At 39.6% G+C, this 13,611-nt stretch overlaps 1 protein-coding gene across 3 annotated transcripts; it reads right to left on the bottom strand.

The window, feature by feature from the left end:
• Positions 1 to 5,629: 5,629 nt before the first annotated feature.
• LOC108403263 (spindlin-2) lies at positions 5,630 to 13,128 on the bottom strand. 3 transcript variants are annotated; one of them, XM_073227653.1, is made up of 2 exons: positions 11,862 to 13,128; positions 5,630 to 11,558 (listed from the first exon to the last, which is right to left on the bottom strand). In XM_073227653.1, exons 1-2 carry the CDS (start codon positions 12,120 to 12,122, stop codon positions 11,310 to 11,312), a joined length of 510 nt encoding a protein of 169 aa, XP_073083754.1. In that variant the 5' UTR covers positions 12,123 to 13,128; the 3' UTR covers positions 5,630 to 11,309. The 3 variants fall into 3 exon arrangements, with proteins under 3 accessions (XP_073083754.1, XP_036850039.1, XP_036850041.1); XM_036994144.2 differs by having other exon boundaries at positions 5,630 to 12,088; positions 12,774 to 13,128; XM_036994146.2 differs by having other exon boundaries at positions 5,630 to 12,088; positions 12,785 to 13,128.
• Positions 13,129 to 13,611: the final 483 nt, after the last annotated feature.

Here is a 13,611-nt window from a genome sequence, read left to right as displayed (position 1 = left end):
CTCTTTGAACAGTTTTTGAACAGCTAATTTATGTCTTTGTCTTCAAGTCCAACCTCTGAAATTCCTCAAGTCAGTTTGTAGTTATTACATTTTTTTCATGGAATATGGCACATAATTTGTTTTTTAAATGTTTCATTTTTTTAAGTTGGACAATTCCAATAAGATTATGTCAACTTTGTTTCTTTTCCCTGCAAATAACAAATTATACTTAGGAGCAACAATTCATTTTTAGGCACATTAAGTCACATAGACTTGCCATTTCCAGTGAAGTCACCTATTTTATGTTCACAATAACTAACATAAAGATTCAAAGAAGAACTTTTAAACTTTTGTCTTTAATCATCCACCAAACAAAATATTTATATATATTTTAAAGGTTTCTTGTTGTTTAAAACTGACCATATTAACTCTCAGAAGGTGGAAAAAATGTTGTCTCAGTAACAGCCAACAGTATCTCCTTGAGAGTATCTGGCATTCCCTTACTTTATTATTTTTTCTTATTGAAGTTTCATTAAAATACAGTCTTATATTAGTTTTTACATATACATAAGTGCTTCAGCAGTTACAAATATTGCTAAATCTTCACCCGCACCAGTGCCGTTACTCTGTCAACAGAGAAAGATGATATAGCACCATTGGCTATAGTCTCCATGTTATACTACCACCTTTGTGACCAGCTTATATTATACTTGAGCATTTTTATGCTCTTTTATCCCTGTAACCCTTCCCACCCACCCACCCCAACACCTCCATAATGGTAAACACCAGTCACTTCTCAGTGTCTATGAGTCTACTACTATTTTGTTCATTTTGTTTTGTTTTTATATTCTACAAATAAATGAAATAATATGGTATTTGTTTTTCTCCACCTGGCTTATTTAGCATAGCCTAGTATCTTTTACCTCCATTCATGTTGTTGCAAATGACAGGATTTCTATCTTTTTTATGGCTTAAAAATATCCTATTGTGAATAAGCAACACCTCTTCTTTATCCATTCATCTATTGATGGACACATTGGTTGCTTCCATATCTTGGCTATTGTAAATAATGCAGCAATAAACATAAGGATGCATATATCTTTTCAAATCAAGGATTTTGTTTTATTCAGGTATATTCTTAGTGGAATTACAGAGCTGTATCATATTTCGATTTTTAGTTTTTTGATGAACTTCCATATTGCTTTCCACAGTACCTTCACCAGTTTACATTCCCACCAAGTGTAGGAGGATTCCCTTTTCTCCACATCATTGCCAACTCTTGTTACTTCTTGCCTTTAAGATACTGGCCACTCTAATTGGTGCGAGTTGATATATCATTGTAGTTTGATGTGCATTTCCCTGATGATTAGTGAGGTGGATCATTTTTTTCTGTGTCTTTGGCCATCTGTCTTTCTTCTTTAGAGAAATGGCTTTTTAGGTCTTCTGCCCATTTTTAATTGGGTTGTTTTTTTGGGTGTTGCAGCATATGTGTTCTTTAAATATTTTGGATGTCAATCCCTTATAGGATAAATCATTTATGATTATATTCTCTCATACTGTAGGTTTCCTTTTTGTTCTACTGATGATGTTCTTTGCTGTACAGAAGATTTTAGTTTGACAAAGTAGCACTTGTTCATTTTTGCTTTTGGATCCCTTGCCCAAGGAAATGTGTCCAGGAAAAAACTGTGTATATGCATGTTTAGGAGATTTTTTGCCTATGTCTTCTTCTAAGAATTTATGGTTTCATGCCTTACATTCAGATTTTTGACTCGTTTCAAGTTTACTTTTGTGCATGAAGTTAAACAGTAGTCCAGTTTCATTCTTTTGTATGTAGCTGTCCAGTTTTCCCAACACCTGTTATTGAAGAGACATTTCCTTCCCTATTGTCCATTCAAGGCTCCTTTATATTACTGACCATATATGTGTGGCTTTATATCTGGACTCTTTATTCTGTGCCATTGATCTGGTCTGTTCCTGTGCTAGTACCATACTGTTTCGATTACTATAGCTTTGTAGTATAGTTTGAAGCCAGGAAACACAACACCCCCAGCTTTCTTCTTCTTTCTCAGGATTGCTTTGGCTATTCTGGGTCTTCTGTTGCTCCATGGAAATTTTAGGAATATTAGCTCTAGTTCATTGAGAAATGACATTTTTTTTGGGGGGGGGGACTGCATTGAGTCTATAATTTGCTTTAGACAAGGATGGCCATTTGGACAATATCAATTCTTTGTGTCCAGGAGCATGGGATAGATTTCCATTTATTTGTATCTAATTTCTCTCATGAGTTTCTTATAGTTTTCAGCACTCAGGTATTTCACCTCCTTATTTAGGTTTATTCCTAGGTATTTTATTCTTGTTGATACAATTGTAAATGGAATTGTTTTCCTGATTTCTCTTTTTGCTTGTTTGTTGTTAGTATATAGGAACACAAATAATTTTTGTGTATTAATTTTGTGTCCTGCAACTTTGCTGAATCCATTTATTAGTTCTAATAATGTTTTGTACAATCTTTAGAATTTTCTACATATAATATCATCTTATCTGCAAATAGTGACAGTTTAACTTCTTCCTTACCTATTTGGATGCCTTTTATCTCTATCTTGTCTGATTTCTGTGGCTAGGACCTCCAGTACTCTGTTGAATAAAAATGGTGAGAGTGCACATCTTTGTTTTGTTTCGATCTTAGAGGAAAAGCTTTCAGCTTTTCACCATGGACGATGATATTAGTTGTTTGTTTATCATATATGGTCTTTATTGATAATATGTCAGCTTTGGAATTAAGTTATTAATTTTCTCCCTTCTCCCAAGGGTTTCTTCTTTGCTGTTCATTACAATAACTGTTGTTTCTTTGCTTTGTGATTTTTCTGAAATCATTCTACAATATTTCTTATTTTTCATGTGTGGCCATTGACATTTCAAGCTGAATAAGCACAGTGGTCAACAAATAATCCATCAGTGAATTCCATATTCATCACAGACTAGTGATTCTCCCAGTCAGTTTATGTATGTTGGGGCTAACTTCCAAAACTACCGGGTAGTTTGGTACTCTGCCTTTGCCTTCATTTGCTGCTTTCAGAGAGCGTGAATTGCAGCCATAAGTCATTGTTGTGGGCCTTCTTGTATGTTTCCTGAGCATTCATACAGCCCTGCACATATGAGTTGCGCCTTCCATATTCCCAGGAATAAAGTCAAATTTTAAAACCCCTGGAGACACTTCATTTCTCCATATTTTAAGCTACTCATTCTTTTGTTTGTCCCCAACTGTTATCTGTTGCCTCAGGCAGTGTTCATGTTAAAACACTGAACAAATTCACTCCCTTCATATGCAAACAGGAAGTTATTTGTATTGGATAAATTTGAGCATGATTAAAGACAAGCCTTTTGACTGGCGTCTTCCATGGAATCACCAGCAAAGTCACACTATGTCTTCTCTTTGGGAATGAGGTTTTGAAAGAACTCCAGTCTCATTCTTCTGTTACTCAGAATGTGGTCTGTTATGACAGAAGCTACTGAGGGTTAGAGAGTGAAAGATGGGATTTGGAGAAGTTACAATACCACAAACCTTAGTGTTCTTACTGAAATTTATTAATTTTTCTTTTCTAAATACTCCCTGGGTTGTTTCAGGCCATTTTTTTATTTCCAGACTTCTTAAAATGTGGATATTCATCATTTTTGCCTCTTGCTTTTATATAAAGGCAAACTTTTGGAATCTTTACTGTGACATCTCATGGATTCCTCCACTATTAACCTTCTTCAACTGTGATGAAATACACATAATATAAAATTTTTCTTTTTACTATTGTTAACACACTATCTTTCTAATTAGCCTATTTAAATACTCCTTGTAAGTAAAGCCACACACTATTTGCCCATTTCTGTCTGGCTTTTTAAATTTAAACGCAATTTTTTTCATGGGTTCACCAACATTGGAACATGTATCAGAACTTCATTACCTTTTCTGATTAATAGTCCATTGTATGTATATGTTATGTTAGTCAACTCAGGCTGCTATAACAAAATACCATAAGGTGTGTGTCTTTTAAATATAAATTTATTTCTCACAGTTCTGGAGGCTGAAAGTCCAGGATTGGGTGCAATCCTGTTTGAGTTCCACTGAGTTTATTTTTCTAGGTTGATTACTTTCCATTGTTATTCAGTTAATCCTTGAACAGCAGGGGTTTCAACAGTGTAGGTCCACTTACACACTTTTTTCCAATAAATATGTTGGAAGAATTTTTGCAGCTTTACAATTTGAAAAACTATTTTCTTTTTTCTAGATTACTTTATTATAAGAATACTGTACACAATACACATAACATACAAAATGTGTTAATAGATTATTTATGCTATTGGTAAGGTTTTTGGTAGCTAATAGGCTATTAGTAGTAAGGTTTTTGGGAGTCAAAACTTATACACAGATCTTTCACTGTGTAGGTGTTAGTGCCCCAACCCCCAGATTGTTCAAGGGTCAACTTTATTTGTTCCTGTCCTTTTAGTATGTCCTTATATATACCAAAAGATAGCATTATCTTGAATGTTTTAAAATTTTTAGTAATGTTGACTGCCTGCATCCAGGCAGAGAATGTGTAGCTTTGCTAGAGATTCCAATAGGATAGTCATCAGTCCCATAGAATTATAGCTCAAAGGGTTCATTACAGTTGTGAGGCCCCAAAGGTAGACACCATGACACAGCTTGTTGGACAGTTTCCATAACAGAATGTAGTTTGGACCCCATTCAAAAGATGCTGGCTTGTGAGCATCTGCTATAAGGGACTAAACAGAATACGTAAGCAATCATAGTTTTCAATATCCAAAGGATTCTATTAGGTGCTGGCCTTTTTATGGTAGAGAGGAGATGAAGAAACAAATTTTCTTTGACTGCCTGAAGGACTTGAGTATTATAAGTCTACCTACATACTGCTGAAAAACATTGCTTGGCAAGCAGGTTCCTGAACTTTGTTGAAGGTTTTTAGCCATTCTTCCTAGGATATGTGTGATAACCCAGCCTGTACTGTTGAGATTGAGGCTTGTGACTGCCAACCATCAGGACATCATGTATAGAGTGAAAGTTTTGGAAATCAGGGTATGGCTCCACTTCCACTAAATTCTGACCTGCTGATTATGGCAAATGGCAGTGGAATTTAGTAACTCTAAGGGAATACAAAAAACATATATTGGAGTCCTTATCACATGAATGCAAAAATATCTTGATTCTCAAGTGCCAATGTATGGGAAGTAAGGTGTCAATGTTTAAAACAGTGTTCCATGTGCCATAAGGCTAGACTGTGTAATGGATTTGGTTAGTGCCATTGCAACAGATGACCCTGCATGTGAAACTGAATTTGACAATAATACACTATAAGCCTTCAGCTCCACTTAGACTTTTTTTTTTATTTTGGAATCATTAATCTACAATTACATGAAGGACATGATGTTCACTAGGCTCCGCCCCTCACCAAGTCCCCCCTACATACCCGTTCACAGTCACTGTCCATCAACATAAGATGCTAAAATCACTACTTGTCTTCTCTGTTGCACAGCCCTCCCCGTGCCCCCTACCCCACTATACATGTTAATCGTAATGCCCCCTTTCTTTTATCCCGCCCTTATCCCTCCCTTCCCACCCGTCCTCCCCAGTCCCTTTCCCTTTGGTAACTGTTAGTCCATTCTTGGGGGGTTCTGTGCTTCTGCTGCTGTTTTGTTCCTTCAGTTTTCTTTTGTTCCTATACTCCACATATGAGTGAAATTATTTGGTACTTGTCTTTCTTCGCCTGGCTTATCACTTAGACTTTTGCACATGGGTGTACTTGAACCTCCAACAACCTGTGCTTCCTTTAACTCTAAATTGGGCTATGGTTTTCTACTTTCTTCTTGGAATTCTCTGAACTCAAGAGGGGTCAGGGAGGCTGGTGGGAGAATGATTTATGTGTCCCACTAACAATTCTCTACATGTGGCTGAATATCTTCTGGCACTTAGGGAGCAAGAAAGTATAAGCATCCATTCCTACTATATGTTTAGATTTAGAGATAACACCTACATGCACAGAATTGGCCAAAAAGGTTTTCACTCACTGGTCATATTGGCTTCCTTTCCCCACTGTAAACCCAGCTAAAGTCCTATTAGCTCATGCTTGATGCCATTTCCTTCTACTGGTCTGTTTAGCATAGTGTCTTATATCTAACAAAGCCACAGAAGTTTGATTCTCTCCCTTTGCCAAAATTCCTCAGCACATTCAGACAGGTACATATGGACTTTGAAACCATTTAGGACAGGGATCTATCAGTTCTCATCCTGACCACCATTTCCCTAATTCCTTCTCATTAAAAGAGGGAGGACTTTTTTTTCATAGTTTGTCTGCATGTTCACCACTGATTTTTGTAATTTACCCACAAATTGTCTACCTACATAGTGCTGAAAAACATTGCTTGGCAAGCCAGTTCCTGAATGTTGTTGAAGGTTTTTAGCCATTCTTCCTAAGATATGTGTGATACCACAGCCTGTACTGTTGAGATTGAGGCTTGTGACTGCCAACCATGAGGAGATGTTTTACAGTACTATGGAGGTACCTTCATTCTTCTCATGGAGTCATGTCTCAGTCAACATCCAATCCTCATTGCTACAAGTATCAACTGTGAAGATTGTGAAAATTTCCCCTATTTTTGAGCCAACAAGGTAGCTTGCCACAGTTTCTTGGATGCCAGTAAAAGACATGAGACATCTAGTTCAGAGACAATACTGAAGGGCAGTTTAGTACTCACAGTAATAGCAACAGCTTGAATATCAGCGTTTTTACTCAAGAAGCCTGAAATCCACTTTCCACAGGGTGATGCAAAATGCAAAATAAGTGAAATGACACCTCACCTACTTATAAAGTAGATGAGACAGGAAACCTCATTTTGGGAACCTCAAACTTTTTAATGGGCAGTAAGCATCCCTTCCCTTTGCCTTGAAGGAGACATTTTTTTAATTTTATTGGAATAAGATTTCCTGCCTTTTCCCCCAGTGGGAATCACTGTATCTTCCAAAGACTCTAAGCAAACCTGCTCTTTACTTCAGAGAGATACTATATCTTCCAAAACTGTTTTCCATCCAAACATCTCTCAAAAGATAGCTTAAAAGAAAAAATATATTGCTAGAACAAATATATTACAGAAATGTGTAAGACACATGAAGAATTGTCTTCCAACAATATCTGAGTGAAATTCCTGGAAATTTTTAAACTCATTTTTTAACACATTTAAAATTTACAGTTTTAAACACATTTTTAAACTCAGCAGATTATGGCAAATTTTTCTTACTTAAACTGTCAGTAAAAAGGGTAACTACAGTAACTATCTGAATTACAACATATAGGATCCCCTACTTGTTCAATTGGTCAATACATATTTTCAGATTTCACAGGTGTTGCTGATCTGATGTGTGTGAAATCATGTTATTTTACTTTTTCTTTTCTTTCTGGTGGATTCATATAGTCAATCAATACTTATTAAGCACCTACTGTATACCCAGGTCTCTTCTAAGGACCTGGGATACATTGGTGAGTGTCAAAAGAAAAATCATACACTTTCAGAGCTTATATTCTAGTAGGGAAACAACACATTAATTAAGTCAATTATATAGTATGTGGGAAAATGAAATGTTATGGAAAAAGTACAATGAGGTAATGGGGAGAAGATTATGGTATTGTATATTTATTGACCATGTGGTCTACATGTAAATTACCTGTTTACATTTTTTGCCTAATTTTCTATAGACTGTGTCTTTTTCTCATTTTACTCCACTTTGTATATGATGGTTTTTGAAATTAGGGGTTTTGCATATTTTTATATAACCAAATTTATCAAGCTTTTCCCTCATTACTTGTACATTATTTGCCTTTAAATGAAATCTTCCCCATTTCCATAGGAAAAAAACACAAAAATTCTGTTTCATTTTATATTCTAAAAGTTTTATCAGTGTTACTTTCCAAACTTAAGTATCAGTATTTTTTTCCCCGCTTGGAATTTATTTTGTGTATAGGGTATGATGAAGGGGTTAAACTTTACTTTTTACCATAGAATAAACAGACTAATGCAGTACAATTTATTGAATAAAACATCTTTTCATTATTCATCTAAAATGTCACCTTTATTATGATTCAAGTTTCCTATATAAAAATCTGTTTCTAGGTCTTTCTTGTTTCATTGGTATATTTGATGTGCTTTTTTCTTTCCTTAACCCCATATAGACTACTCTCTAGAGTTGCCAGAGTGATCCTGTTAAAATAAGAGTCACGTATCAGGATTCTTCTAACATACTCAAATTGGTACCCATCTAACTGAGTATATAAGCCAAATTCTGTTCTAGGACATCCAAGGTGCTAAGCTATGTCCTTCTCCCTGAGCCCCCTCACCTTACTGAACTCACTTTCTGATATTCTCTATGTTGCTCCCTCAGCTCCAGCCATGCTGGTATTTCTTGAACATGCCAGGCCTACTTCATCTTTGGACCACAGCACTTGTTGTCTCTCTATTTGAAATGCTCCTTCTCCAGATAGCTACAGGGGCAGTTCTCTCACTACCATCAGGTCTAATACTCAAAAGCCATGTTTTCAGTGAGACCTTTCATGGCCTTCCTACCCATTTCAGTCTCCTCTTGGAATCTCAGTTCCCTATGACTTGCTTTATTTTTTCTTCTTAATTCATATCACTTTGAAAATAATTTACATTTGACTTATTGTATCTTGACTACTGTCTTCCACACTAAAATGAAAGCTCCATGAGGAAAGGAGTATTTTATTTATTTTGTTCATTATTATATCATAGATATCTGTGCTTAGAAGACTGACTAGAAGAGAACCAGCCCACTTGAAATAAGTATTGGAGGAATAAAGATGAAGAAAATAAATTAAAAAGCAAGTGAGGTCAATGTAACCCAAAAGGAGGGCTGCAAGTAGCCCAAAGCCACAAATGCAAATGCCTCCAGGGGAAAACTGGGCATTTTATAGAGTAAAGCATACCAGCTCGGGACATGGTCAACTTTAGAGAGCATTCTGAGTCTAAAATGGGCTGAACTCTTCCTCAGACCCAGCTGCTTGTTCTCTTACTGGAATGTGGGTTCTGATCCTAGTTTACTATGTTTATTTGTTTTTTCAGGTTATCCAGAAATATGGATTTTTATAATATGAAATCTCCTAAACATTTAAGTAGCAAATTCTAAAATACAAAACAATAAAAACATGAAGACCAAACAAAACATGACACCTGGCTGAAACTGGCCCATGAGTGGCCTTCAGGTATTTTCTAAACTAAGTTTTGTGATGTATGAAATAAAAATAATCCGTGCTATGGTGAGGTGGGTTTGCTTTGTGAAATTCTTCAGGCTAACAGCCTTAGGTCTTGTTGTGTGCAGAGAATGAACTGGAATTATGAAATTCTTTCAACTCCTGGAAGCTCCCTGCTTCCCCCACCCACTGCTATGCATGGAGTTAGGGAAGCATGGGAAGTGGGTAATCATCAGAATTCTCTCTTTAAGGGCAGGGGTATATTTTTCTGATATGGGTGGTGGAGAAACCCGACAGAAGGCTTTGAAGAGAACTTCCACAGCCAGACTGGGAAAAGACAAGGAGGAGTGGCAGAGGACACAGATCCATGTGTTGGGAAACCATATCTCTAGGGGACTTTATTGGGGTTACCACTCTCTCTTGCCATCAACCATCACTCCACTATGTGGCACTATACTGATGAAGGAGTTAGTTATACAGTCACAACTGCCAGCTTCACTGTCCCATGCCACCTATCTCACCTGGAAACAAAGCTGCACAAACTTCCAGCAAGCTCTTTGTGCATTTGGAGTGGACAAGAGTGGCCAGGATGTACCTGGGAAGGGTCAGCAGTCACAGGCTTTGTCAAGATATAGCCAGATGGAGCTTCTGGGGACAGTAGGCCTCTGTGTGGTAGAGAGCACCGGGTGGAGTTATCTGTAGTTTCAGGCAACAGCAGAGAGAAGCATGGACTATCATGTATGTATGCCTCCATGCTATGGTTAGAATCATAAGGCTCAATCCTCTGATACCCCTCCTCTGTATGAAAACAAGGTACAGTCCAGCAGGAGGATGAACAGTGAGGGGACTGCTGTATGTAGGTTCAGCAAGATTCCATTTTTCTCCAAAAATACAAGTTTAAGATGGCACATCCCTTAAGTTCTGAGTGCCCCACTGACCCATTCCCCACAAGAATTGCTTATCTAGTGTAGGATAAATAATCCAACATATTCAAGTCCAAGATGTATTGCATCTGCATTCTCTGGGAAATGTGGGGAGGCCACCCACAGCCTCATGATTATTGGGCATCATGTTAGTGTGTACACTGAAGACTGAAGGTCTGTTCAACAGATGTGGCATAACTCCCTGAAAAAAGGAAAGCCTTATAAGGTTATAAACTTGTCTCCTGCTTAAGTCTTGAGTCATCCCTGTCAAAATGCCTTTCCAGGGACCCTCCAATCCATCCGGCTTATTTGACAGTTGCCACATTATTTGTGCACAGAGCCAGGGAGGGCACTGTGGATACTGCCAGAAGTCCAACTTTTTCCTGGGCCTTTCCATGCCTCACGGTCCCCACTCCTTACATCTCTTTTTCTGCATGCTTGCTCCCTCTGCCGGTCTTTCTTCTTAGAAGTACCCCTTCCTCAGTGGCCCTCTCCTTCTGGCCCCTCCCATTGAGCATCCTTTGGCCTCTCCCCAGATCCTGCCAACTTTGCCTTTCTGCCCCTTGCTCTGGACCTCTTCTAAGTTTCTTTGCATCTCTCTACTCAATTTATTCTGTCTGTTTTCCTCTAAGTCCCAGGACCTCACTCTCCTCTGTTATCCTTCACCCCCTTCCAGTTGGGTGCCTCCCCCTCTTAGCCACTCCTCCCCTCAAGGAGCCTCTCCACTTCTGGCACCTCCCCACCTCTTCCTAAGCAGTCATCTCCCCTTTTTTCTTCCCCCACAGCCCATGTCTAATTCCTTCTCCCCCTTCCCTAGACCAGACCAGCTAAGTCCTATTCCATTTTTAGATGACTGATTATGACACTAGCTGAACTTTATTCACAGCCTGAATTTACAGCTGTTCCTTCCTTTCATGCCCCATCCACCAAACACACCCAATCTTTTGAACAAGACAAATTCCTTCCTTACACATAGTATGTCATGTTCACATACATTGTATTTTTCAGAAGAAAATAACAGTTATGCTGGCAAAAATGTTTATATGGACCTTTAAGCTTTCAATACACTGAAGAATAACATTTTTTTTCTGTGCTTACAGATCATAATATGCCTCCACAAATGTGGCAAATTTTCACCTAACAGTTAGGACTTTTTCACCAAATCATACACATAGATATGGAAATCATCATCAAACTTGATGAAATATACAGAGGGTTTGGCTTTGACTTGGTGAATGACCTTGCCTGTCCTTTTGGAGCCATCTTCTTTGGTATATTCCACATGTTTACCTATCAGGCCATCTGTAACTCCTTCTGGCTCCCTCTCTGCTGGAAGAGACTCTTTGGACTCTGACATGATACGGAGGTCTCCTTCTTTATAATCATCTAGAAGCTGGTACATGTACAAGACAGGATCTTTCTCATACGTAATATAAAACCAGGCTTTCATGATAGGTGCTTGGGCTAAGACCATTCCCCGCCATTCATCCTTAGAACCATGCTCACCCTCAAACATATGTTCCACAGCTTTACCAATTATGTTATTTGCAAGGCGCACATTTCTAACTCGAGAAAACGGCACCTTATCAGGAAGGATTTTAAGCTTTAAAATCCTTTCATCTCTGTGAAGTTCTAGTCCATAGACACAGTCAATTTCATCATATTTCACCAGATAAAGAGAGGGATTTATAGGCACCTGATCCAGAACGGTTCCTTTCCACTGGGTGATGGGCTCATTGCCTTCCCTCCATCCATGTGAAATTCTGCAGCCCACAATATTCATGCAGGACTGGAATGAAGGTCTTCCTCTTTGCTTCTTTTGACAAGTCTTTTTCTTCCTTATGTTTGCAGATCTGATGTGATGATCTACAGCTTCCCCAGTTTGCTGCCCTGCAGCTGCCTTTTTGTGAGGGGTCTTCATATCTGCAGGGGGAGGAGAAAGGCTAGGGAGTAACATTTAGCATAATACAGTGTGAAATTTTTTTTTCTCTGTATTGCAAAGTCCCTGGGCATGGTACATTGCCACCCAAGTTATTCAGGGTGTCTAGCAGGAATGCTGGATATCAAGACACCATTCAATGATTGCATGCACTGCCTTCCCTCCAGGTTCCTCTGGCTATGCAGGAAGGTTAGAGAGGGTGTAGTTACAGTGATTGAGGCTCTAGCAAGAAGAGGCCTTTCTGCCTCATGCCTGATCCTCTATTGCCGTCCCAGTGTCCCCGCACAAAACACAAATATTCACCATTTCTTAGCCTCCACCTCATCTTGCCATTTCTGTTAATGTAGTGACCTTGTCTCCTGAGGCCCATCGGCACCTGCTCTTTATCCCTCTTGTCTCCCATCTCCATGCCTTCTGACTGGTGTTCACTTCTCCTTTCTGTCTGTTCCTGGCCATCTCCATTTTCCCCTGGGGCGCCCACAATAAACCTACTTTTTTGTCTGGCCACTTTTGTATAGCATCCAGGTACTGTGGATCCTCCCGCCTCACACCCTCGGTCTCCAAATCACCCTTCTCAGTCACCCTCATCGCCAAGATCAGTACCGAACCCAATTTTCCAGCATGGCACCCACCGACCCCCATCCTCCAGTTCTCTAGTCCAGCGCCCACCTCCCCACGACCTGGGATCGCGGGCCTCACGTGCCCAAATCGGACACTTAGCTGCTGCCTCCGCTGTGAGCCTGTAGGGAAGAGGATCAGCAGGCGACGAGCCTGATGATTGGAAGATCTGGGAGGAGAGAATCCTCAGGCGAAGAGCTTGTCTAGCAGGGAGGCAGGCAGGAGAAGAGAATGGCGGCCGTGTCCCCACCTCCACCTCCGTGTTGGCGGCAGCGGCGGTAGCCACTCGGCCACATCGGGCTCCCACCAGCTGCTGCTGCTGCTGCAGTCTCCTCCTTCTTTCCGTAGCGCAGCTTCCTGCCTAGAGAAAGGCCTCCCCTTCCTGCCGCCCCTCAGCGCCCCCCGCCGCGTTTCTCGCCAATGTTCACAAGCTGGGCCCACAACCCCACTCCCCAAAAGCCTATAGCCCCTTCGTCAGTTCAGGGCATCCAGGTTCCCCAACCCCATTCTCACCTCCCCCCGCGCCCCCTCACCCTCGACACACACACACACCACCTACTTTCCATGTTTCAGGGTTTTGCCCTTTTTACCGTGCCCTTCTGGAGTTATTCTTTACTGCAGAAACCTGCCTTTGCTGTCATTTAAGGGAATTTGAAGGAGGAAAGAAACGCGCTAGTGCTCAGTCTTCCATCTTGACGCAAGCTCTAGGTTATATTTACTGCCTGGTCATTCCCAGGTTTTACTTATTGAGAATAATTTTTTTTTTCACCTATTGCAAAAGAATTGCATGCACAATGTGGACACTGTGTAAAATTCAGAAAATTTACTTGAAGAAAATAATCCACCCTAAATCCACTTTGCATTCTACAGGGCACGCAGCAATAATATT

Source organism: Manis javanica, chromosome X (genome assembly GCF_040802235.1).
Source record: "Manis javanica isolate MJ-LG chromosome X, MJ_LKY, whole genome shotgun sequence".
Taxonomy (NCBI): Eukaryota; Metazoa; Chordata; class Mammalia; order Pholidota; family Manidae; genus Manis; species Manis javanica.
Note: the sequence above shows the minus strand (reverse complement) of the source record. Positions and strands in the feature narration are given on the sequence as shown.

Bases quoted from the DNA above. Each gene is read 5' to 3' on its own strand.
- LOC108403263 (XM_036994144.2), bottom strand. From the start codon at position 12,086: ATGAAGACCCCTCACAAAAAGGCAGCTGCAGGGCAGCAAACTGGGGAA.